Source organism: Monodelphis domestica, chromosome 3 (assembly GCF_027887165.1).
Source record: "Monodelphis domestica isolate mMonDom1 chromosome 3, mMonDom1.pri, whole genome shotgun sequence".
In the NCBI taxonomy this organism is placed as follows: Eukaryota; Metazoa; Chordata; class Mammalia; order Didelphimorphia; family Didelphidae; genus Monodelphis; species Monodelphis domestica.
This window is the reverse complement of record NC_077229.1, coordinates 214,578,618-214,603,875: the sequence shown is the minus strand read 5'-3', so window position 1 is coordinate 214,603,875 and position 25,258 is coordinate 214,578,618. Positions and strand designations below refer to the sequence as shown.

Sequence of the window (25,258 nt, the reverse complement as noted above, 5' to 3'; positions counted from 1 at the left end):
TTTTTTGTGAGTCAAATGTGTAGTCACTTCTAATTAAGCTCAAATCACTTTGTATTCAAGGGCTCTGACTTCAAGGGCTTCTCACCCCTCCTTCACCCATCCTTTCCCTTATAGTCCTAAAGATTATCACTTGGCTGTGGGCTTGTAACAGTACTAACATGACTTTTTTTTTTTTAATTTTAGAAATAAACCCTTACCTTCTTTCCTAAAACTGAAATGACATAAATATCAGTTCCAGGACAGAAGAGTGGTGAGAAATAGGCATTTGGAGCTAAGTGACTTTCCCAGAGTCATACAGCTAGGAAATATCTGAGGTCAGGTTGAAACCCAGGACCTCTTGTCTCCAAGACTGACACTTAGCTGCCCTGTTGACATGATTTTAAAAAGAAGGAAAGGTTCAGTCAAAATATTGAGATGGTAAAAGCAGGGAATGAGATGAAGAATGATAACTGGGTCAGACGCTTTTCACTTGGTGGCAGCTCTGGGTTTCATGTGTCTGAATAAAGAACCAACTTCAGAGTAGCTTATAAACTCATCTAATCCAAGAAGAATTTACCAGTGTCCTATTATGTGCAAAGCACTACCCCTAGGTGGTAAGACTATAAATAGAACCTCCTCTCAAAATGTCTCATATTCTCAAGAAACCTACATCCTATGGGAGGTGAGGTAAAGATAAATATATTAAATTTATGGGGCATAGTGACACCTATTCCAGGTTAAGAGAACAACTTAATGGTTCTAGAATATAGTGAAATATCTCTCATCCAAAGAAAAAGAGATGCTCCCAAACAAACTTTATCTTTTGAGCCACCCTCGAGTCCATCCCTCCCTCCCTCTGGGAGGATGGACATGGAGAGATCCTCCCAGAATCCCCCTTTAAGGAGGGCAGCCCCATTTTCATTTCCTAATCAATGGCACTCCTTTGGACTTAGCATGCCTCTGAGTCAGGTCCCCTTCCCTTCCTCCTGCCAATTCCTTTTTATGTGTTGTCTTCTCCCAATAGATAGTGAGCATCTTGAGGGCAGGGACTATCTTTTGTCTTTCTTTGTATCTCTAGTGTTTAGAGCACTACCTAGCACACAGTAGATACTTAATATCCCAGTTAAGGCAAAAACCTTCAGATAAGGATCTACAGAAAGAGCTGTTAAGGTTGGAGAAGTCCTTTTTCTTAAGAAAAAAAAGTTTTCTACTTCAAGACCACTAGACATATTCAAAAATGGAAATAGGCAGGATGCCAATTCTCATTCTAGAAGGTTAAAAACAAATGCTCCATAGGGTGGAACCACACATAAGAACTTACATCCAGGTTCTGGAGACAGTACCAGCAGAATGTGTGCTTACAATTCTTACACATCATCTGAGCACAGCCTTCATTCCGTTCAATGTAGACTCGGCAAACAGGACACTGCTTAATGGGAGCTTCCGCATCCACCCCAATGAGGGCTCTAGAAAGAGAAGAGGCAGGGAGTAGGGAAATAGCTTATTCAATCAGTGAGAACCACAGCTATATCAACTAAAGTAGAAGATGAGGAAAGTGGGAAGATCTAAGGGCCAAGCTAAAACACAGACTCCTTCTTGTAAATGACCTATACTAAATTTGTAGGCCAATAATAGCAAAATGTCAATTTTCCATTATCCATGCTGGTGTGTATGTGTGCACCCTTGTGTACAGGAGCCATGAGTGTGCATCCATGTCTTTTTCAGAGGAAGTTGGAAAATTCAAGATAGAAAGACAAAGGACCCCAGATATGTAACAAGAAACTCAAAAGAACAGGTCACTGAAAATCCATTTACATTTGGTTTTGGCATGCATCGCAATTATTTTCCTTGGCATAGATCAATCTTCCTAATTGTGATTTGCCAAGCTAGAGTGAAAAATGAATGTGTATTCCTGGAGCACACTTACCATAACAGAAACCCTAAAGAGGAAACGAGAAAGTAGGAGAATCGAGCCAATGGTCATCTACACGTGGAGAATTATAAAATAAAATTGAGACTTGAAAAATGACCATTTCATATGAGACTGAAATGACAACTATTTATGCTGCTTATAAGACACTAAACTAAACAAATTAGCTGTGACATTCCCATTCATCCCCCACCCGGCCACAGTAAGATAAGAATTCTGGAATCTCTAATGTGGAAAAAGGAGTGGGAAGGAAGAGTGAATCACGGTCCTAGGATCCCTCTTTAGTGACTGAGAGACATCAAAGATGCAACAACCAAGGTGTGAGAAAGATGGGAATGGCTGGTCAAAGCCTGCCTAATCAGTCTATTAAACCTGCCTATAATCTGTATTAAGTCCTTAATCCTATTAATTCTTCATGAAATATGGAAAGACATCAAGATAAGTAGACAACACCAGGAGTCCTAAAAAGCCACACTACCAGCTCTGAAGCAGGGCTGAGATCCTTCCCTTGAATGCACTAGTAGCTAGCTATGTTCTCACTAACAGAGAACACTCATAGCCCCAAGCAAAACTGAGGATCAAACACAAAGGTCATCCTCAGGGAGCTCCTGTTTTGTTCAAAACCTCCCAGGACCAGAAGGCACAAGTTTAACTGATTCACATCTTCCCCTCTCCCAGCAGGGGTGCCACCTTCAAAGAGCCTGATTTCTTACATAACATACAAATGACGTGACAATGAGTACTCGTTTTCCCACACATTTTAAGAAGATTCAATTCCCTGTGAATGTTTTCAACGCAATATAACATTTTTATTGTCACCAGACCTCAAAACATCCTTGGGAAGAAGGTAGAAGAATGATGGCTCTATTCTCACTCAAAAGAAGCAGGAAAACTGAGGCACATGGAAATTAAATGACTAACATGAAGGAAGAAGGTATATGGTTGAGCCAAGACTTTCCCCTCTAGTTTCAACTGACCAAAGTGTCTCTCCCACCACTGGATGGGGCAAAAGAATCCAAGTAAAAACTCTGTATCATCAATAATACTAGGAGAAGTCTCCAGCCCCAAATCATTCCTTAAGAAATAATCTCTTAAGAGGGTAGCTGGATAGTTCAGTGGATTGAGAGCCAGGACTGAGAGATGGGAGGTCCTAGGTTCAAATCTGGCCTCAGACACTTCCCAGTTGTGTGACCCTGGGCAAGTCACTTGACCCCCATTGCCTAGCTTTTACCACTCTTCTGCCTTGGAACCAATACACAGTATTGATTCCAAGATGGAAGGTAAAAAAAGTAAGGTAAAAAAAGAGAAAGAATTTCATAATTACAGGAATATTTTGATGGCATTCAATATGTTGATAAGGAAAATGTTGTGTTATAATTTATTAAAAAGTGGCTACTTCATGCAACTCCAAAGATACTTTTTCTCCCTGGAAAGAGCATTTAGTGAGGGACTAGAAAAGTCTGTAGATCCCAGAATTTGAGAATTGGAAGGGACTTTTTTTTTTTAACATACACAGTAGTTTCATTCTATTACTGTTCTAGCCATGGAGGAATAACTGAATCCCCCTCAAATCCAAGGGGGAGCAGATGAAAAGGAATTAATTGGCTGTTATAGTGACTGTACATTTTGCATACTTTTAAGCAACTCTTAAATATTATAGAACATATTAAACATAAATGGAGACTACAATGCAGTACTCTATTTACAGTACATTTGAAGATCCAAGTTTAAAATAATCAAGTTGAATGTACATAACTGTTAGTGCATTTGAGTAGATTATGATTATGTCCAAAAAGAGCAATTTGAGAATTGGAAGGCCACCTGGTTCAAACCTCCACACAAAAGGAACCCCCACTCTAATCCCCCTTGTTGAGATAACAGATCTAGTTCAGTCTTACCCATGTTCTGTTGGCAAGACAACAACTGGGGGGCTGTCCCGACAAGAGCGATCAGCATGCCAGGTATCTTTGCAACATGAGCAGAACGTCAAGTGACAAGAAGGACATTCAACTTTTGTGGGCTGTCCTGAATCACTCTGTTCAATATGGCATACAGTCTGGCAGTCAGCAACAGGGCACCATGTCCGACAAGGGTCCAAATGGACCTCTGGAATAAAAAGAAAGAAAATGATGGTTGCATTCCTTTCTTAGGGTCTTGACTTAAGTTTTCCTACTTATGAGTCCTCTTCTGATTTCAATACCTGTTCAAAAATCATTATCTGGAAAATGGAATATTTGTTATCTAACATGATTTTTTTAAATGTTGGTGACATCTTTTACTAATATACAAACACTCTGGCAAGATAAAGATTTTAGGAGCAGTTTCCCCAACTACATAAATGATTCTCTGATGCAAACAATCTCAAGTCACATTTATATAGTAATCAAGATAAGATTTGCAAAGTACCCAGCACACAGTAAGCATATTAAAGATAAAGATTCTTTTTTCATTCATTCATTCATTTCTAGTTAAGAGCAGGGATTGTTTTTTGTTTTCTGTTCTTTTCAGTACCATTGTCTTACACATGCATAGCAGCCATTTCCTTAATTAAACTTAAATTCTTACATCTGCAAATGTTTATTTGTTCCATACTTATTGCCTATGCTTTTTCAACCATCTCCTAAATTATCTTGAAGCTACCTGGTTTACCCCAACTCTGATATTGTGTAGTATGAATAAGGTATAGTTGGTGTTATTCAAGAGTTGACTTCTGATTTCAAGAGTTATACAAAAAACACTATCTGGAAATCGGGGTGTTTGTAACCCAACACTTACATAGCAAGCACAGTGCTACCAAGAACAACCATTTCTACTAAGTTTCCATTAGGTGAATCCATATCTCATTTACTTGGTCCCTGATCATCATCCCTTTCCCCCATATTGTGAAATGCTATGTTTGCTGCTGATCTCATGCCCTGACAGCAAAGAGTGTCATCACCACTCATAAAATAAAACCCTTTCAGAAATGTTTATCTCAGGTATTCCAAAGAGATAAAAAAAAATCAACAATCACAATCCCCTGAAATGGCCAGTCTTGCCTCTATTTTAGAGAAAACTAGAATATGATCAGCCTGCTAGGTATGAAATTTTTTTTTTCAGACACAGACTTACCCTAACAATAGCCCTAGGTAATAGGTTATAGTGATTTCCTTGAATTAACAGAGGAAAATGCAGCAAATGGGGAAGCTGGTCCCAGACTTCCCATAACTGTGTCTGGGAGCCATAGAACTAGTTAAAACACAGAACTCATCTCCAAGGTGATCTACACATCCTCTCCATGTTATAGATGAAGAAAACTAGAGCCCAGGGAAATTAAGAGACTTGCCCAAAGTTATACAGGTAAATGAGCATCTGAGGTGAGGTTCTAACCCCTTTCCTTTGACTTCTGAAGACAGGGTTCTTTCTACTGTTACAGTCAAGAGGTTAAAGTGACAGAACTGACAAGCTGTATTTCATACTTCCACAACACTTCTACGATAATGAAACACTAGAAAATGAAGCAAATGGGGATAATTCGTTCCCCTAAAAGGAGAAATGGTCCAGATACACTCTAGCCATTGTGGAGACTTCATGGAGCAGGCAAGAATCAATCATCGCACCTCATACAAGTGATGGCTATGTCTGTCTCTTCAGAAAATAACAAAAGTCTTCCTCTTCAAGTATTCCCACACCCTGCCCAGCTTCCTTACTCCTTTTCAGTAAAAGATCCACAGTTCTTTCCATCAAAGGTGACCTTTAGAGGAATAAAATCATGTGGAAAATGTTGGTACTCCTTGAGGGGTGGAGTGGCCCTTTTCTCTCTGAAACGATGGATTTGGAAACCTTTGTACTGATGAGATTCTAATTTTAAAACCTCCTTCCCTTGGGAATTTATAGACAGAAGAAAGCAAATTTGAAGGAGAAAGAAAATGAAATAAAAAAGCTGAGAGATAGTCTAATTTCCCAAACCAATACTTTCCCAAATCAAATACTAAGGAAAAAAAAAAGTCTAAAAGAGTTCCTCTGGATATTATATTTATAACTACCTGAGATTTATAATAAGTGGATATATTCTTATTAGGAATTTTGAGTACTCAGGCACTTTCCTTATATACATGATATTTTGGTCCAGGATAAAGATTTGGGATGGAGGAATAGAGTAAGGAAGGGAAATGGAAACATCACAGAAAGGATAAGGAGAAGATAGACTGGGGGGGGGGGGGGGCACAAGGGGCTTGTCAAAATGTGATCAAAAGGAGACAGTTGCTTTCTAGCCCCCTTATTATATATCATCTGGCACCAACATTAGGACTTCCAATCTCTTAGAAAGTTCATTCATATGTCACAATGATTCCAGGAGAATGGCCTTTTGATTGATACCAGTTTTTAAAATAACCTATTTAACAAATTAAAATCTTTAAAAGCCTTGTAACAAGGGTAGTGCCACTTTTCTTTGTGTATTTCCAGAGGAAGGAATTATATAACTAGGTCTTAAATTATTCAGTTTATTATTGTTTACATATATAAATATATGTGTGTGTTTATATGTATATGCGAATTTTATGTATCACTAAAAATTCTGATCCAAAAGTATGCAGATAAAGTAATTGCATTTTATTATATTTTGGGAAAGAATGATGATTATTTAGTTGAACATGGCTGTTAGTATAATTTCAATATCAAATGTTCAAGGGCAAGCTGGCTAAAAGATACTATACAAATGAGTAATTTCCAAACACCAATGTCATATTACAATACAACATATTACAATAACAATGCCCCCCATTGAAACTTTCTATAAGAAATGCCTTTAAAAATAAAAACCTTGCCTTTTGAATTAGAATTAATTCTTCTAAGACAGAAGGACAAGGGCTAGGTAATCCAGGTTAAGTGACTTATCCAGGGTCTCACAGCTGGAAGTATTTGAGGCCACATTTTAATGGGACCTGCTGACTCAAGACCTGGTGCTCTATCCACTGTGCTATCTAGCTGCCCCACAAAATGCTTTTTAAGTTTAAAAAAAAAAAACAACCCAGACCTTGGACTCAGAAGTCTTGGATTCAAATTTCAACTCAGTTATTTACTCAGGTTCAATTTCCTCACCCAGAAAATAAAAGGTTAAACTGTATGATTTCTACATCTATGATTCTATGTTATGAAATATGCAGTGTGCATAAACATATACATATGCACAGGTGCATAGTGGCTAGAACACCAGGCTTCAAATCAAGAAAACTCATTTAATCCAGAAGAAAACATGTGATTTATTGCTTGTTTATACGGGTGTGTGATTTGGGGTTTTGGATTTAAAGGATTGCTCTTTTACAAAATTGAATAATATGGAAATGGGTCTGAGTGATTAAATATATAGATATAGATATTACATATGTATGTATAACCCAGTGGAATTGCTTGTCAACTCCAAGATGGGGAGGGGTGGGAGGAGGGAGGAAACACGGATCAAGTAATTATGGAAAACATTTTTCTTTTTAAGCCCTTACCTTCCATCTTGGAGTCAATACTGTGTATTGGTTCCAAGGCAGAAGAGTGGTAAGGGCTAGGCAATGGGGGTCAAGTGACTTGCCCAGGGTCACACAGCTGGGAAGTGTCTGCGGCCAGATTTGAACCCAGGACCTCCCATCTCTAAACCTGACACTCAATCCACTGAGCCACCCAGCTGCCCCCAACTTAAAAGTCTTAAGAGAAATAGCTGCTGAGAGCTCCAAGGATCACGTACACTGGGGCCTAGTGACTAGGCTGTCTATTTACTATTCTCCATTGCCTCTCTCTATCTGCTGAACTCTACTGGGTAAGAAACATTTTTTTAAACACTAAAAATTATACATTTGTAAAATAAAAATTTCAAGTCCTACTTGCTATGTATATAAATATGGGCAAATAAAATGCTATTTCTGGGCTTGTTTCTTCATCTGTAAAATGACAGAGTTGGACAAAGTGATAACTAAGGTCCTTTCCGGCTCAGAGGCTACAATGCTTTGCAGCTTCAGCTGTTTGAAGTCATCAAGAACGAACTGAATATAAAGATGTTATCAACAATACTGGCTGCTGCCATAACAAGGTAATACCACAAAGGAAGAGAAACACAATGAAAGAAGATATGGAGGCAAAGGAGACTTTAAAAATATTTTATGTTACATGCTCTGCTTTCCTTCCTAACAAAACGCCCAGCCTCATGTAACTAATAAGTAGGCATCGTTTTGTTTACAGGCAGCTCTTTATGCCTTTGCTTTCCTGAGCTGCTTCTTAGCATTCTCTTTCATTATTAATTTCTCTTTCATCCTATTCTAGCTCTCGCTGGGGATTATTTTCCCTTCCCTATACACCAACGAGTAGCTAGCAGAACAACTTAGAATTTAGGGGTTAGGGATAGGAAATGCCTCCCAACTCTGCTCTGGAAAAGTGGATGCATATGTGACTATTTCATATTATTACTGTGCCATCCTCAGCTACAAAAAGAATTAAGGAGACGGCGAGGTAGCCCTCGTTTGAGACTAGGTCTAGGGACAGGAGATCCAGGATTCAAATCTGACCTCGGACACTTCCTAGCTGTGGGGACCCTGAGCAAGTCACTTAACCCCAATTTACCTAGCCCTTACTGCTCTTCTGCCTTAGAACCAATACAAAGAGAGAAGGTAAAGATTTTTAATAAAGAATTAAGCTCAATGATTTAGAAAATTCTTTGAAATTTTCTTCATTGGGTGAGAGACTGAAAATTTTGTCTGTTCAATGCCTACTTCATTTTAGGTATCCAAATGTTAAACTGAAAACTCAATGATGCTTTGATGTGGCTGTTCTCCATACGAGTTCCTCCTCCTCCAGTGAGCATCTTTCTGAGCATCACTGTTTTCTGAGCAATTCTTGTCAAAATCCTCCCGCTGGAGGTCACCTTCCTAAAATCTCTTGATATTGAAGCAGTTACCAATGAAGCTATACTTTTTCCCCTCTTGTTATTAGCCCAGCTTTTTAATTAGTCATGTCTAATGACATCCATTATAGTACTTTTCCTTCCTTTTCTAGTACTAATTTTTTTCTTTTTTCTTTACTTATTTATAATCCTTAACCTTCCATCTTAGAATCACTACTGTGTATTGGTTCCAAAGCAGAAGAGTGGTAAGGGATAGGCAATGGGGGTTAAGTGACTTGCCCAGGGTCACACAGCTAGGAAGTGTCTAAGGCCAGAATTGAAGCCATTTCTCACACTTCCTAGCTCTGACCACTCTTCTGCCTTGGAACCAATATACAGTAGTGATTCTAAGATGGAAGATGAGTTAAAAAAAAGTGAAACCATTAACAGTCCTCCATGTAACTTCTCTTCTAGGGCAGAAAATGAAAGCATGGTGCCTGAAAAGAAAGTAGAATCTACAAATCTAACAGGGTCCCCAACCTAATGAATCCATGGTGCACCTTCTATGAAAATAGTTAAGAATCTCTTTCCAATATATAAAAATGTGACCAATAACAGATAATTGCCTACTTGCTTTATCTTCCTAAGAGTAGTTAAAAGTATTTGGGGCTAAAGTTGATAAGGTGCTTTGAAAAGCTGTGAGTCCCATATTATATCTAATTACAGAAACAATAGCTGCTAATTGTGTAAGAGAAATGCGTAGGGAAAGGTTTACTTCTAAGTCCACCAGAATTGTAATTATTATAATTTCCCTTGTTCCTACTCATAGCTGAACTCACAGCTATCCCAAGAACCACTCATTCTGCTTCACTTTTACTGCATTAGCAGTCAGGCCAGAAGGAAGTCAGATGAGCACTGGCTCCAGCATGGGGCCCAGCTGCAAGTGCCTCATCTCTAGTATCTCTCAGAAATACCTGGCACTCTTTGGGATATTCTGATAGCATCTTTCTTCTAATTAATTCCAAGTGATTCCTAAATCCCTCAATCCTATTTTACAAATAGAGACCCAGAGAGATCAGTTGGTTTATTTACTATTTCATTTTTAAATTTTTTTCATTTTTAAATTTTAAATAAAATTTAAATTTTTTTTCAATTACAAATAGAAAAAATTTTGGTCAATTGCTTTTTGACATTTTAAGGTTCAGATTTTCTCCCTTCCTACCCTCACTCCCATCCCTTAGGTGGTGAACAGTCTGATATAGGTCATTCCCATACTTTCATGTAACATATATTTCCATATTGTTCATATAATGGGAGCAGACACATATCATATATATAATAGAAATGTCATGAAGGAAATATAGTGGAAGATGGCATGGTTTGATCTGCACTCAAATTCCAACAATTCCTTCTTTGGCTGTGGATAACATTTTCCTCATAACGGTCCATTGTGGTTGTTATCTTGGAGAACTGCTTTGCTGATAATGGTTTAGTCATTCACAGTTAATCATGATTAATATTTCTGTTACCCTATACAATGCTCTCCTGGTTCTTCTCACTTCACTTTGCATCAGTTCATCTAAATCTTCCCAGGTTTTTCTGCAATAGTTCTGTTCATTATTCCTGATGATGCAATAGGTTTCCATTACAATCATAAATCCCAACTTGTTCATTCATTTCCCAAGTGATGGATAACCCCTCATTTTCCAATTCTTTGTGCCTACAAAAATAGCTGCAAAAAATATTTTGCTACAGGCAGGTCCTTTTCCCTGATCTCTGGAGATCAGTCAGTTTAGCAATGGCCAAAGCTAGAACCAGAACTAGGTATGGCCAACTTGCAGATCCATTTGCCAGGTTCTTGAAATCAAGATCATGAAGGAAGGTAAGTTCCTTGAGAATAAGGGCTATTTCCTTTTTTTTATAGCTACAACCAAGGTGCCAACACACAGTTTATATCTGTTGAATGATTAACCAATTTAAGAAGAATTGTGATAATAATTGCTAGCATTTATATAGCTCTTGTTTGTGCTAAACACTGTGCTAAGCACTTTACAAATATTATCTTATCTAATCCTCATAACAACCCTGGGAAGTTTGTGGCTATCTTATCCATCCTTCCAAAGTCCAAAAAAAAGGTCCAACCTTTTCTATAAAGTCTTCCTTGTGGATTCCAATTTGTGTTGTCTTAATGTCACTGATAAGATTCACATCTAATAAGCTATATCTTTACTATTTATCTCATTCAGTAATGTATTCAAATTAATATTTATCAAAGTAATAAACCAAGGTTTATCAAATGGTCACTATGTGCCAGGTCTTCTATTCCTGTGAGTATGTTTCATCTTTCCAGCTAGCTGGTAAACAAAGTCAATACAAGAGAATTCTATCACCAATGGCCAAGATCCTGCCCCACCATGTGTGGGACTGAGCAAATCACTCAACCTCTCACTCTCAGTGACCTCAGGTAAGTAAACTGTAGAGGAAATGCCAGTCTGCATTCAATGGGAAAGATTTCCTCATGAGGAATTTCCTTCAGGGATAAAATCACAAATCTGACCAAAAATAAGCTATAAAACCTCACAAAAGAATAGCTTCTAAGCTAGAATGCCACATGTTTGTTTTATGACCCTTGGGAAGTCACTTCAATTCTCAAGGCCCCCAAACAATCCTTGAGGACTATAAATTGCCAATTAGACAAAAACTGCTGGGAAATCTAGAAAACAGTATGGCAGAAACTAGGCACAGATCAATCCCTCATGCCTCATATCAAGGTACAGTGAAAATGGATACATGATTTAGAAATAAAGGGGAATATCATAAACAAATTAGGGGAGCATGGAATAATTTGCCTGTCATATCTATGGATAAAAGAAGAATTTATGTACAAACAAGATACAGAGAACACTACAAGATGTAAAGTAGAAGACTGACTACATTAAATTAAAAGGGTTTTGCAAAACCAAAACCAAATACAACCAAGATTGGAAAGAAAACAACAAACTGGGAAAAAATGTTCATAACAAGTGTCTCTGACAAAGGCTTCATTTCTCAAATATATAAAGAATAGAGTTAAATTTATGAATGCAAAGCATTCCCCAATTGACAAATGATCAAGGGATCTGACAGATGAAGAAATTAAAACTACCTTCAGTCATATAAAGAGATTCCAAATCACAAATAAGAGAAATGCAAATTAAAATAACTCTGAGGAACCATTCATATCCATCAGGCTGGCTCATATGAAAACAAGGAAAATGATAAATTTTGGAAGGGATGTAATAAAACTAGGACACTGGTATGCTACTGAAGGAACTGTGAGCCGAAATAGCAGTTTTGGAGAACTATTTGGAACCATGCCCAAAGGGCCATAAAAACTGTGCATAACCATGAGTAGGACTACATCCCAAATAAATAAAAAATAAGAGAAAAAGACCTATTTGTACAAAAAAAATTATATCAGCTTTTTGTGGTAGCAAAGAATTGGAAATGGAAGTGATGTCCATCATTTAGGGAATGGCTGTACAAGTTATGGTATATGATTGTAATGGAATAATACTGTGCCATAAGAAATGATGAGCAAGATGATCACAAAAAAAAAACCTGGAAAGATTTATATGAAGTGATGCAAAGTGAAGTAACAAGAGTAACAGCAAAAATTACATAACAATCAACTTTGAATGGCTTGACTATTATCAGCAATACAAAAATCCAGGGCAATCCCAAAGAACTCAGGACAAAAACAGATTTACCATCACAGAAGGAACTGATGGATTCTGAATGCATAATGAAGCATACTATTCTTCATTTTTATTTCTTCCATTAATATTTCTCTAGTCTAAGAGATATTTGTCTTTATTCACAATCTAATGAACATAGAAACGTATCATATGATAACACATTTTTAACATATATCATATTACCTGTAATCTTGAGGAAAGGGGAAAAGTGGGAAGGAGGGAGCGGACATATTGCAAAATGACAGATGATTATTAAAATTGCATCAACATGTAAAAAATGTAAAATTTTTTAAAAGACTATAAATTACAAATATTGAAAGATATTTCCTCACTAGTAGGCCCATAATCCAATGAGAAATAGTAACTGCTAAGCAGGCTACAATATTCCTTTCAACTAGTCATAACATTTGCTTCCCAAAAGGAGAAATTCTACTTGGGAAACAATACCACTGCCAGAAAATTGTTTGTAAGAAGCTATAGAACAAAGAGAAATGGATAATATTCAAGGACAGAATCTTTCCATAGTAGCTATTTCACCTTCCTATCTGTTCCCACAACAGGGATGCATCTACCAAACATCTGAATGTTGGTGTTGGAGAACCAGGTATCCACCCTCTGTTCTGGACATGGACAAGTATATTGATATGTTTATTTGCTACCTCCCCTTTTCCTAGACTCCATGTGTGTCCCATTCCAACTTCTGTTTTCCTTTATTATTAACAGGTTTGCATTTCTAAGATTACAAGGTATATTACATTAGATAGAGTTATATTATTCTCTATGATGCCACTTATTCATTTTATGACTTCTGGGAAGTATCCTGGAAACAGACCGTCTTTTATCTATTCTTCAAATGGACCATTTAATCTTCAAATATGAAATGGATCATTTACTCACATCTCAGAGAGTGTCATTTTTTAAAATTTTACTCCTCAAATTCTATGGGTACTTTATAGTACCCCCTTTTTGGAAATTCCAGTTCTAGGCAATGGAATAGGAAATAATTTATTAAGAATTGGCTTTATGCCAAGTACTGGCCAAAGGATTTAGAACACAAATAGAAAAACAAGACAGTCCACTTTCAAAGAGACCACATTCAAACTGAGAGGACAAACCATAAAGGAAGTTTCAGCAGCAAAGACAAGCCCTGTCAGTATCCCCAAACATATTTTCTAAACTCTAAACTCTCTACCCAGTCAATAAACGTTCTTCCCTATCAAGTACAACACCTCCAAAACAGATTTTACAATTTTAAATATGATCCTCAATCTAACTTGACTTCTTGGATCCCCCCATTTCTATGATTAGAAGCATCTTGGGTTTATCCCTTTATATTCATCTTTGATTCTCTTATTCTCCTAGAAACTTAAATTAGGAGATGGACCTACTATGATAAAGGAGATAGGCCAAGTGGAAATAAGCACTGTAAATAACTAAATTTTGAACGTATAAAGAGAGCTAGAACAGTTCCCCACAGTGTTTGACATATAGTAAACACTATACATGTTAGCTATTTTTATTTTTGGCAGCTAGGTGGTGCCGTGGATAGCGTGCCAGACCTGAAGTTAAGAAGACACTCCCTGAGTTCAAATCTGGTGTCAGACTCTTACTAGATGTATGACCTTGGACAAGTCAGTTAAACCTGTTCTTTAAAATGAGTTGGAGAAAGTAATAGCAAACTACTGCAATAGCGTTGCCAAGAAAACCCTAAATGGAGTATTAAAGAATCAGACATGATTGAAAACAACTCAATATTGCTACAGCAATAGCAAAGAGTGCTATGGGAATACATCCAAAGAAAAGATCACTTCTGGCTGAGGGTAATCAGAGAAAACTTCCTGTAAAGAGTGGCATTTTGGCTGGGCTTTGAAAGATGGTTAAGATTGGACAGGCAGAGATTGATGTGGGGAGAATGGGGCGAATAGCATTATAAGTAAAGACAACAAACAAGAAAAGACACAATGGAGGAGAATCGAGCATGGTTCAGTAAGTAAAACTGAATGCACTTTTCACATGAAAAAATTGCATTCAGTTTTAGTCAAAGAGAATGGGCATGATTCCAGGCTCTGACGCTTCTGCCTATATGACAGACTCCTTCCTCTCTCTGGGTCTCCGTTTTCTCATTAATACAATAAGGGTATTGGTTTAGAAAGCTGCCAGGGTCCTTTAGTGACAGCTAAATGGTCACAATGGATAGAGTGCTGATAGATTTGCAAAGATCAAGTCCTAAAATCAAACTCTCTCTCAAAAACCTACTACCTGTGAGATCCTGGGCAAATCAATTAACCTCTCCTCACCTACTGAATGGGAATAATAATAGTACCTACTCCACAAGTTTTTGTAAGGATCGAATGAGATAACATGAAGAAAACTTTAGAAACCTTAAAGTGCTATTTTATTGTTGTTGTCTTCAACCTTTCATGAGCCCATTTGGAATTTTCTTGGCAAAGATACTGAAATGGGTTGCCATGTCCTTCTCCAGCTCATTTTGCAGATGAGGAAACTGAGGTAAAAAGGATTAAATGGCTTGTACAGGGTCACTCAGGTAGTAAGTGTCTGGGGCTGGCTTTGAACTCAGGTCTTCCTAACTACAAGCTGTAAAAATTAAATATTTCTAATAATAAAAATATTATATTTTATGAGGTTTATTAAGAATCATTAGCAATCAAGGAATAAGAGGATACAAATTAAAAACCACATGCCCATGGCTGATTAGCCCATTTAAAATCCCCACACTTAGCTTACCACTATACTTGCTACATCATTGCAAAGGAAGAGGCATTACTGCCAGTTAAATGCCAATTGTGATCTCACCAACATGGAGACTCAAGAGAGATTATAGGGAATTCTGGGAAATACCAAGGGACTTCTGGGGATTGAAGTCTAGGGTTCAAAATCTCCATTTATACAAAGCACAGCATTCTATCCACAGCACCAACTAACTGTTATATAAATGTTTATTATTAGTAATCTTATCATCATCATTATTGATACTTCTGACTCAAACTCTGATTCTGAACAATGGGAGGTTGGAAAGATTATCACCATTTGAGAGTTAGAGGTCATCAAAAGCCATCTAATATAACAAAAAGGTAATCCTTACAAATGACATTCCTAACAATCTTCTATTTGAAGACCTGCAAGGAAAGGGTAGAGGGGGGACCCACTAGCTCTGGAGGCAGACCATTCCTGCTTTTATTTTTTTTTTATTAGAACATTGTCCCTAACATCATTCCTGGTTCTACCCTTACTGGTCAAACACGATAAGGCTGATCTTTCTTCCACATGAAGGTCATTCAAATCCTTGAAAACAGCTATCATGGCCCCTCATAGAGCTTAGCCTTCTATAGGCTAAACATGCCCAATTCTTCAACAAATCAGGCCGTTTATCATTCCATTTGTTCTCCTGTGATTACTGTCCAACTTTTCAATATAAATTATGGTATCCATAATGGAATATACACTGCAAATGAGGTCTGACTAGTGCACAATAAAAAAGACAATTACACCTTTCTTAATGCAGCCCATGATTGAATTTGTTTTTTTCAGCTGTCGTACCACATTGTTGTTTCATACTAAGCTTGCAGTTCACTAAAATCCCCAGATCTTTTTCAGAACAATTGCTATCTGACCATTCTTCCCCATTGTATATGAGGTTGGGGGTTTTTTAATACCAAAGTATAAGACTTTATATTTGTCTCTGTTGAATTCCATTTCATTAGATCTCTTGGAGTCTAACTCTTCTGTCTACTTGATTATCTGGTCCTACCATCTTTGTTTCACCTGTAAGTTGAATGAGCATGCCATCTATGCCTTTAACTCAATCCCTAAAAAAAAAAAACAGTACTGACATATTGACAATGAAAAATTGATTCTGTTTGTCTACTCAATCTGTTCTTTAGTTTTGGACTGTATCATTAAGGGAAGGCCCTAGGGTTCATTCAGTGAATCATAGGGATATATGGGTTTGGGTGTAGGAAAGTGAAATTGAAAGGTATATGGTAGAAAGATTAATCTGGTAGTAAAATATGAGATGATTTGGAGGTATAAAGAGATTCAATCTGAAAATGATAAACAAGAAGGTATTATAATAAATCCAGGCTAAAAGTAATCATTTTGTCCAAACTAAAGACAGTAAAAACTCAGTTTCATTTCATGATAATGATTATCATCATAATAAGCCTAGGAGGTAAGGTGTGAGGCCTTCCTTGAAGGGAAAATCTATAGGATTTGGCCTACAACTGGTTAAGGGGAAGGTGGAGGGGCAAGGTCAAGGGGGAAATCAAACACAATTCTAACGATTCCACACTTAGGTGCCTGGGAAGATAATGATTAAGTAAAAGAAAGATGCACAGAAAAAGCTTTCGAAGTTCCAGTATTGGGATGAAGATATGGAAAGTTCAATTACAAACAGAGTAACTTATGGCACACCAGTAGGGCCCCCAGATGAATTCATCTTACAGACAATTAAGATATATAGATTTGGACCATGGGCAAAACTAGAGACAAATAGTTGGGAGCCCCTCACATAAATAGGCAGTGGATGCCATATAAATGAATATCTTTTTCTCTCTCCCTCTCAAAGAGGCTACTTCATATACTTAATAAAAATTTACCACATACAAGGAAGGCCCTATAGTAGTGCTCGGAATACAAAAACACAAAAGAAATAATTTCAATTGTTTATATATTTTCTATTACTTTGTAACTTTTTTCCAGGATATTTGCCTAATTTTGTCCACTCCAATCTCCAATGCCTTAGCACAGTACTGTAGTAGTAGTAAGAACTTATAAGTACTTGCTGTGTCACTGATCTTTATCTTTGTAGTATTTGGGCATGGAGGAAAGGGTTGGTGAAGAGACAAAAGGAGGACTCAACAACTTCAGCTTAAATTTCTTTCAGATTAATTATTTTTCTTTTCCAGTGATGTCTTGCCCCAGTGCCTCATTGTGGCTTGGGGGTGACACTGAATTATTAAAGGCTATGCCAATGGTACACAAGTTCTGACAGGTCCTACCAAAATAGAAAGGCCTAGCAACAGCTTAGATTGCTACTAAATAGTCCTAAAAACTAGCCTAACTCAATTCACAGAAAAGCTTGTCAACAAGTTGGCCCCAGGGTGTCATGTTTCAGCCACAATTAACTCTCAAAGACTGACATAATTGATGACCACAAAATCAACTGCCCTTGAAACTTCAAATGAAAAGCCTTAGTGGAGACTCTCAGAAGTTAAGAATACCACTGCAAGTCAGTTCAACTTGGTCTCCCACATAACCCCCAAAACACAAGAACTCCCCAATGAGTTCAAATTTTTCAAGTATATGCTCAGAAGATGAAAAAATGAAAAAAGGGCCTCTTAACTCTTTTTTTTTTTTTAATCCTTAGCTTCTGTCTTAAAATCATTACCATATATTGGTTCTAAGGCAGAAGGGTGGTAAGGGCTAGACAATGAGGATCTGGTGACCTGCTAGGTTCTATCTGAGTCCATATTTGAACCCAAGATCTCCAGTGTCTAGGCTAGGCTCTCAATCCACTGAGATGTTTAGTGGTCCCCAGGGCCTCTTATTCTTAAAAATATCATTAAGGAAAGTCAATAACTAACAAAAAGTGTCCAGAGCAAATACTGAGGATTGTTTTAGGCATATTCAGAGCAAGAAGAAAAAGGAAAGAATCCTTGGGATAGATGGTTTAACATTAACAGAGGGCCAAGGGAAAGCTATGTAGATTGTAAATTCCCAAAGGCAGGGATTATCTTTGGCCCCTTTTATAACCCCAGAAGTCTAAAGCAGTGCCTGGCATAACCAGGCCCTTAATAAATGTTTATTGATTGATTTGTTATTATTTTTGCTTTCTTGCCCACTATTGAAGATGATCTTTAATCTGCAAAGAATAATGCGAACCCAATTAACAGGAAATTCTATGTATGTGCCAGTTTAGTTTGCAAAACATTTTACAAATATGATCTCATTTGATCCTAATGATTACCCTGGAAGGAGATGCTGTTATTATCTCCATTTTATAGATCAGGAAACTGAGGCAGGAAAGCAGTTAGGTCCAGAATCATATAGCTAGTACTTGTCTAAAGCTGAATTTTTACTCAAATCTTCTTCACTCCAGATAAGATGATATGAAGTCACCTAGCTGCTTTAAATAAATTCCTGTTTCCAGACTCAGACAAATTACATCCCAAAGATATTGAAAGGCACTGATGGTGTGAACTCAGAAATACACAGCTGGCAAATTTTGTAAAATTATGTAGAACAAGAAAGGTATCATTAAATTAGATCATTAAACTAGATGGCCAAAAGTATTCGAACTAACAAGATTATATTCTTCCCTATCACAAGGTCCAAGTCCTACATAAAACTTTAATCAAATCAACAGCAGGTGGGGGGAGACTTGGCTCAGTAGTACCTCACAAGAAAAAAATGGAAAGGTGGAAAGGCCTTTGTTCGCCAAGTTCAAGAAAAGCCAGAGTGACTTGTATGGTTGTCAAAAGTGGTAATGGAGTATAGCATGCAGAACAAGGGAGATGATTACCACAGTTTTAATCAGGATAATGAGGTAAACTAAAGGGCAGCTAGATGGCACAATGAATAAAGTGCCAGGTCTAGATTCAGAAAGATAAGTCTTCGTGAGTTCAAATCTGGCCTCAGACACTAACTGGCTGTGTCATTCTGGGCAAGTCAATTAACCCTGTTTGCCTCAGATTCCTCATCGAGAAAATAGGTTGGAGAAATGGCAACCCACTCAGTATCTTTGCCAAGAAAACCCCAAATGGGATCCCAAAGAGTAAGCTACAACTGAAACTAAATAACAGATAAACAGGAAGATATTCAGAAGTTTGTGAAGTGACTTGAAGTCATTAAATATTAGAAAAAATTGTAGGATTAAGGAACATTATACTTAGAAAAAGACTCAAGAGAAGATAGCAATCCTATCTTTAAAAATCTAAAGAGCTGCATGTAGAAGAAGGATTAGATTTTTTCATTGTGGTTTCAAAGAGAAGAATTAGATGGTAGATTTTGTATTTTTTAAAATATTTTTCCATGATTATATGATTAATTTTCTCTCCCTCCTCTCCCCCCCTCACCCCAGAGCCAACAAGCAATTCCACTGGGTTATACAAATGTTATCATTTGATACCTATTTCCATATTAGTCATCTTTGCAATAGAACAATCTTTTAAAACCAAAACCCTAATCCATGTACCCATATAAACAAGTGATAAATCATATGTTTTTCTTCTGCATTTTTGCTCCCACAATTCATTCTCTTGATGTGGATAGCATTCCTTCTCATAAATCCCCCGGGATTGTCCTGGATCATAGTATTGCAACTAGTAGCGAAGCCTATTACATTAGATCATTCCACAATGTTTCGCTTTCTGTGTACAATGTTCTTCTGGTTCTGCTCATTTCATGCTGCATCAGTTATTGAAGGTTCTTCCATTTCACATAGAAATCTTCCAGTTCATCATTCCTTACAGCATAATAGTATTCCATCACCATCGTATACCACCAATTTGTTCAGTCATTCCCCAATTGAGGGACATGCCCTAATTTTCTAATTTTTTGCTACCACAAAGAGTGAAGCTATGAATATTTTTGTAAACCTTATTCATTAACCTTTTGCGGTACAAATCTAGTAGTGGTATTGCTGGATTAAAAGGCTTTTAAAGCCCTTTGGGCAAAATTCCAAATTGCCTTCCAAAATAGTTGGATCAGTTAACAACTCCTCCAGCAATGCATTAATGTCCCAGTTTTGCCACATCCCCTCCAATATTTATCATTTTCTTTTACTGTTATATTGAACAATCTCCTAGGGATAAGGTGGTACCTCAGAGTTGTTTTGATTTGCATTCTCTAATCAGGAGGGAGAAGGTAGATTTTTTAGCTCAATATAGGAAAGAACTTCGTTTTTCCCACTTAAACATTTGAATAGGTTGGATAAGTGAGGAGGTATGGTGTAATTGAGTCTCTAATGATATAGGGGATATAATGATGTAGGTGGCATAATGGATAACACACCAGGTTTGGTATAAGGAAGACTCATGTTCCTGAGTTCATATCTAGTCTCAGACACTAGCTATGTAACTGGGCAAGTCACTTAATCCTCTTTATCTCAGTTTCCTCATTTTTAGCTCCTCAAGAGCTAAAAAGGAAATAGCAAACCACTTCATTACCTTTTCTAAAAAAACCCCAAATGGGATCACAATGAGTTGGTCATGACTGAAAAACAACTAAACAGCAAACGACAAAAGGAAATAATTTGCATGATGACTACTGTAAAGGGGTTACAGTTTTATTATTATTTTATTATTATTATTACACTACAACAGTATAAATAAAAAGATAAATAGAAGGAAGTTGGTCTCTGAGTAATTAGTTAAAAAAAAACAATGAAAGCCTCAGAGAAAAGATAATGAAACATGCTTCCTCTTCCTTCGCGGCAAGGAGGTAGAAGACTAGTAGAATAGAATATTGCCATATATATCATTAGACATCGTCTCAGTATTGGGTATTTTTCCTTTATTCTTAAAGCTTAAATTTGTTTGATTGATAATTCAGGTTAATTTGCTTAATGTTTTTCTTTGCCACAAGGAAGCATCAAATTTAGAATGGGAAATGATTATAATAGAAAGACAACAGGAATTAACAAATTGTATTTTTAAAGATTTTGCCCTTATAGCCAAAAACAGATTTCTTAGTCAAACATGGACCACCTTTAGAATTCTTAGGATTATTATCTGGAAATGAAGAGATTTTGTTTTTTCAGAGGTTGTCTAGCTCACTCTTAGAAGCAAAGGTCAAGGAAAAACACTCCTCATCTCACTCTAGCTTGAATGATTTTTCAGCCCTCTTATGCAAATTTTGCTAAAGAAGCAAAATAAAGGTAGAACATGTAATAGTAAACCTACTGAGCTCAGGCTAAAAGGTCTTCTCTTTGGAGCATTCCATGAAATTGCTTTATCTAAATATTGTTTTCTATAGCACTTAGCACAATGTACAGTCTTAACAGTATACAGATGGAAGTTAAAAAACTTTTTAATATCTTTTCCTTATTGTTTTCCAGAACAGTAGGATCAATTCACAGTTCCACTAACAATACATTAATGTGCCCATCTATCCACATTCTCAACAATATTGTTTTTCATTATTATATTTTTTTAATTTGAAGAGTATGAGAAACTTGAATTGTTTTAGTATAGTTTCCCTTATTAGTATTAATTTAGATTTTTTTATATTATTGATCATCACCTACATTTCTTCTTTTGAAAACCCTTTTGATCAATTATGTATAGGGGAATGGATCACAGACTTACTCATTTGTGCCATTTCCCAGTATGTCATACAAACACACACACACTACAGTCTTATTCTTGCTGCACAGATTGTGTTCATTAAAATGTTTTTTAAATTATATATAATCATAACTATATATGTTTTCACTTATGACCTTTGTATCTCATTTAGTTATGAGGATATAGTTATTTAATATTTTATGATGTGTCCTTTTTACATTTAATTTACTTTTCTATTTGCAAATTATTATACTATTAATGATGTAAGATACTGGTTTAAACCTATTTTCTGCCAAAGTACTTTGCTGTTTTCCTACCAATTCTTATAGAATAGAGAATCTTTCAGGTATAGCCTGAGATTTTCAGATTTATCAAGCTATTAATGTTTGACTGCTTCTGGCTCTTACGTATCTAATCTGCTTTTTTTTTTGTCTTACCTTCTGTCTTAAATCATATTGTGTATTGACCAAGGCAGAAGAGCAGTTGTAAAAGCTAGGCAATTGGGATTAAGTGACTTGTCCAGTGTCACACAGTTAGACAGTGTCTGAGATTATATGTGAACCCAGGGTCTCCTGTCTTTATGCCTGCTTCTCTATCCACTGACCCACCTGGCTGCCCCTCTATCCAGTCTGTTCTACCCCAACCCACTTTTTATTTTTTAACTCAAGGAGCAATGGTGCTAAAATTTCTTTTTCTTTTCTACACCGAGATGTGCTAGTAGCTTAAACAAAAATGACTATTTGGGTGCCATTTTAAGAAGACCTTTACAAATAATAGATTCATTTTAAGTTTTTTAACCAAGATCTGTGATTTCACTTGTATAAGGAACAACAGATAGATCAATAGACAGATGGATAGATGGAGATAGATAGAGAGATAGATAGATAGATAGATAGATAGATAGATAGATAGATAGATAATAGATAGATTAAACAATCTATGAATTTTTTTTTACCTTTGGCACTAGGCACTAGGTGACCTACTCAGTCATATATGTAATGGAGGAGATAAAAGGAAGGAGGGAGAGAGGGGAAGGAGAGTGAAGGGATTGGTTTTCTCCTCCATTACTTATGGGGAGGGTTAACCCAGGTACTGTCTCCTTGGAAAGGAAGTGACTCCAAAGAGATGTTGTCTTGAGAAATGGAGGACAGGAGACTGGAGAGGAATTTTATTCAATGAGGTGGCACTGTGACTCCCTCAGGGGAGTTAAGGCCCCCAAATTCAGAACGGCCTCTGTGAGACAAGATGACCCCTTGTAATTTCCACCTCCCAAGAGAGCATCAACTGCCAGCCCCCAAGGATTTGGGTATGACCAACTGTCAAGGAAAGAATGGTAGCTTCCTTGGTCAGAGATACCGAGTCACAGGGGTTGGAATCAACCCCCTCCTTGTGAGAACCTAATCCCCTTGTCTGATCTCTAAGAGAAGCCCAAACCCAAAGTCTAAATATTTCCAAATAGTTTATTGAAGGTTAATCTGAGGCAGATGATGGCAAAGGTATGAGGGAAAAAGGGAAGTGGGGAAAAGGTCAGCCCTAATAGTCTGCCCCTCCCAAGCAGATTGGCTCCCAAAGTCTGGAGGCCAGAGGCCACTGTGGCTTAGCCTCTTTTTTCACCAACTGCTTCTTCTCTAAACTTATACTTAAACTAAATCCTAAATTCAGTTCAAAAGGGGTAAATAAGGGAGAGAGATCAAGGGAGATGGATCAGATGGCTCAAAGCCAGAATAAATCCAACAAAATCCCTGTTGAGAAGCACATGGATGATGGTTGAGTCTCAGTGGAGATATTTGAGGGTCTCTGGACAAAGTCAGGTCTCAACTGGTGGAGAAATCTGCTTCAGTCTCTCTCAGCTCCAGGAAGATGTTCCTTCCCCTTGCTTTCCCAGTCAGAAAAGTCCTGACTATTGGCTCCCAGAGTTCTCTCCTCCCTGGTCTCAGAACCCTCACAGCATTCTCTTCGCCTCTCCTCCGCTACTTCCCAGGCCATCTGTCCATCAGTCTGGTTGTCAATCACTCTTTCTTACTTTACAGATAGCCATTACATATGAAAGGTGAAGCATATTATGTTCATTTCTTTGACATCACATAAAGCAACACATAACAAAATTATTCAAGATGGTACCACTAACTTCATTGTTTTAGTGAGTTACAGGTTAGCATGGATAACCCAAATCTACAAGGAATAGAACCACCAGACATTAACTTGATCTACAATAAAACTAAAGAATAAAAAGGTGGAGGGAGTCCATATTGTTATTGTTTGTTCAGTCATTTCAATTGTGTGTCTGACTCTTCATGACCCCATTTAGTGATTTCTTGGCAAAGACACTGGAGTTGTTAGCCACTGCTTTCTCCAGTTCATTTTACAGATGAGGAAACTGGGGCAAACAAGGATAAGTGACTTGCCCAGGGTCACACAGCTAGTGAGTGTCTGAGGCCAGACTTAAACTCAAGAAGATGAGTCTTCTTGACTCTAGACCCAGAGTCCTCTCTACTGTACCACACCTAGCTGCCCTAAAAGGGATCCTTAATTCCTCTTCCTTTTGTTCCAGAAGAAATGCCAAGAGATTGCTAGAAGTCAAAGAATCCAAGAAGGCAGAAGAGAAATCAAGGAGCTCATGGAATCAAACTGTGAAATCCTCAATTAACACTATAACTAAATCTGTAATATGAACCCAGTAGAGGCTCAATGGATAGAGAGCCAGGCCTGGAGACAGGAGGTCCTGCGTCAAAACCTAGCCTCAGGCACTTCCAAGCTGTGTGACCATGGGCAAATTATTTAACCTTAGTTGCCTAGCCCTTATCACTCTTCTGCCTTGGAACCAATATTTAGTATTGATAGAAGGTATGGGCTTAAAAAATTATAAACATATACACATATATGTGTATATATACATATATATAAACCCATTAAGGAAATGGTTAACTATGATATTTGCTTACAAGAGAGATGGAAGACTAAAAACAGACTTTTATTGGAAATTACTTTACATAATCAATTACTAAAGTAACAAATTATCACATATGAAAACAAACCTAGTGCTGATGACCATCCCTCCACGTCCACAAGATTAAGTTCCATGAAGTAGGAAATACAGTTTAGGATGAGGCTTTTTCACTCTACTTCTGTTTTCTGCCATTGGGAAATTCTTGGGAAATAGATTCTGAGAATAAAAATGACCATTTCCTTGACCCTAATGTTTTTCTCTTCAGTTTTCAGAAACTGACATAGCAGTGCTGCTTCCCCATTGACACCAGCAGGAGATGTGGCTACCTGCTTGTTACCATGCTTTATAAATGCTCAATAAACATTAAAGTCATCTTTTTGCTTTTCTCCCTCATCATGGGGCCATGCCAAAAAAGGCACTTTGTGAAATTTTACTATTATTGTGAGAAACATACCCATGCTGCTCCAGTTGCCAGAGGAAATAAAACATGCTGTTTTAACTTTTATGAGCTGTTGA

General features: G+C 37.2%; 1 protein-coding gene across 9 annotated transcripts in view; it reads right to left on the bottom strand.

Annotated features, from left to right (window-relative positions):
* The window catches only part of RNF144B (ring finger protein 144B), a 236,712-nt gene that overhangs the window by 5,841 nt on the left and 205,613 nt on the right, over positions 1-25,258 (bottom strand). For all 9 annotated transcript variants that reach the window (XM_007487884.3, XM_007487887.3, XM_056823490.1 and 6 more), the window contains 2 exons: positions 3,808-4,015; positions 1,301-1,445 (listed from right to left, as the gene is read on the bottom strand). In XM_007487884.3, coding sequence (XP_007487946.1) covers positions 1,301-1,445; positions 3,808-4,015 — 353 coding nt within the window. The remainder of the gene's footprint in view (positions 1-1,300; positions 1,446-3,807; positions 4,016-25,258) is intronic.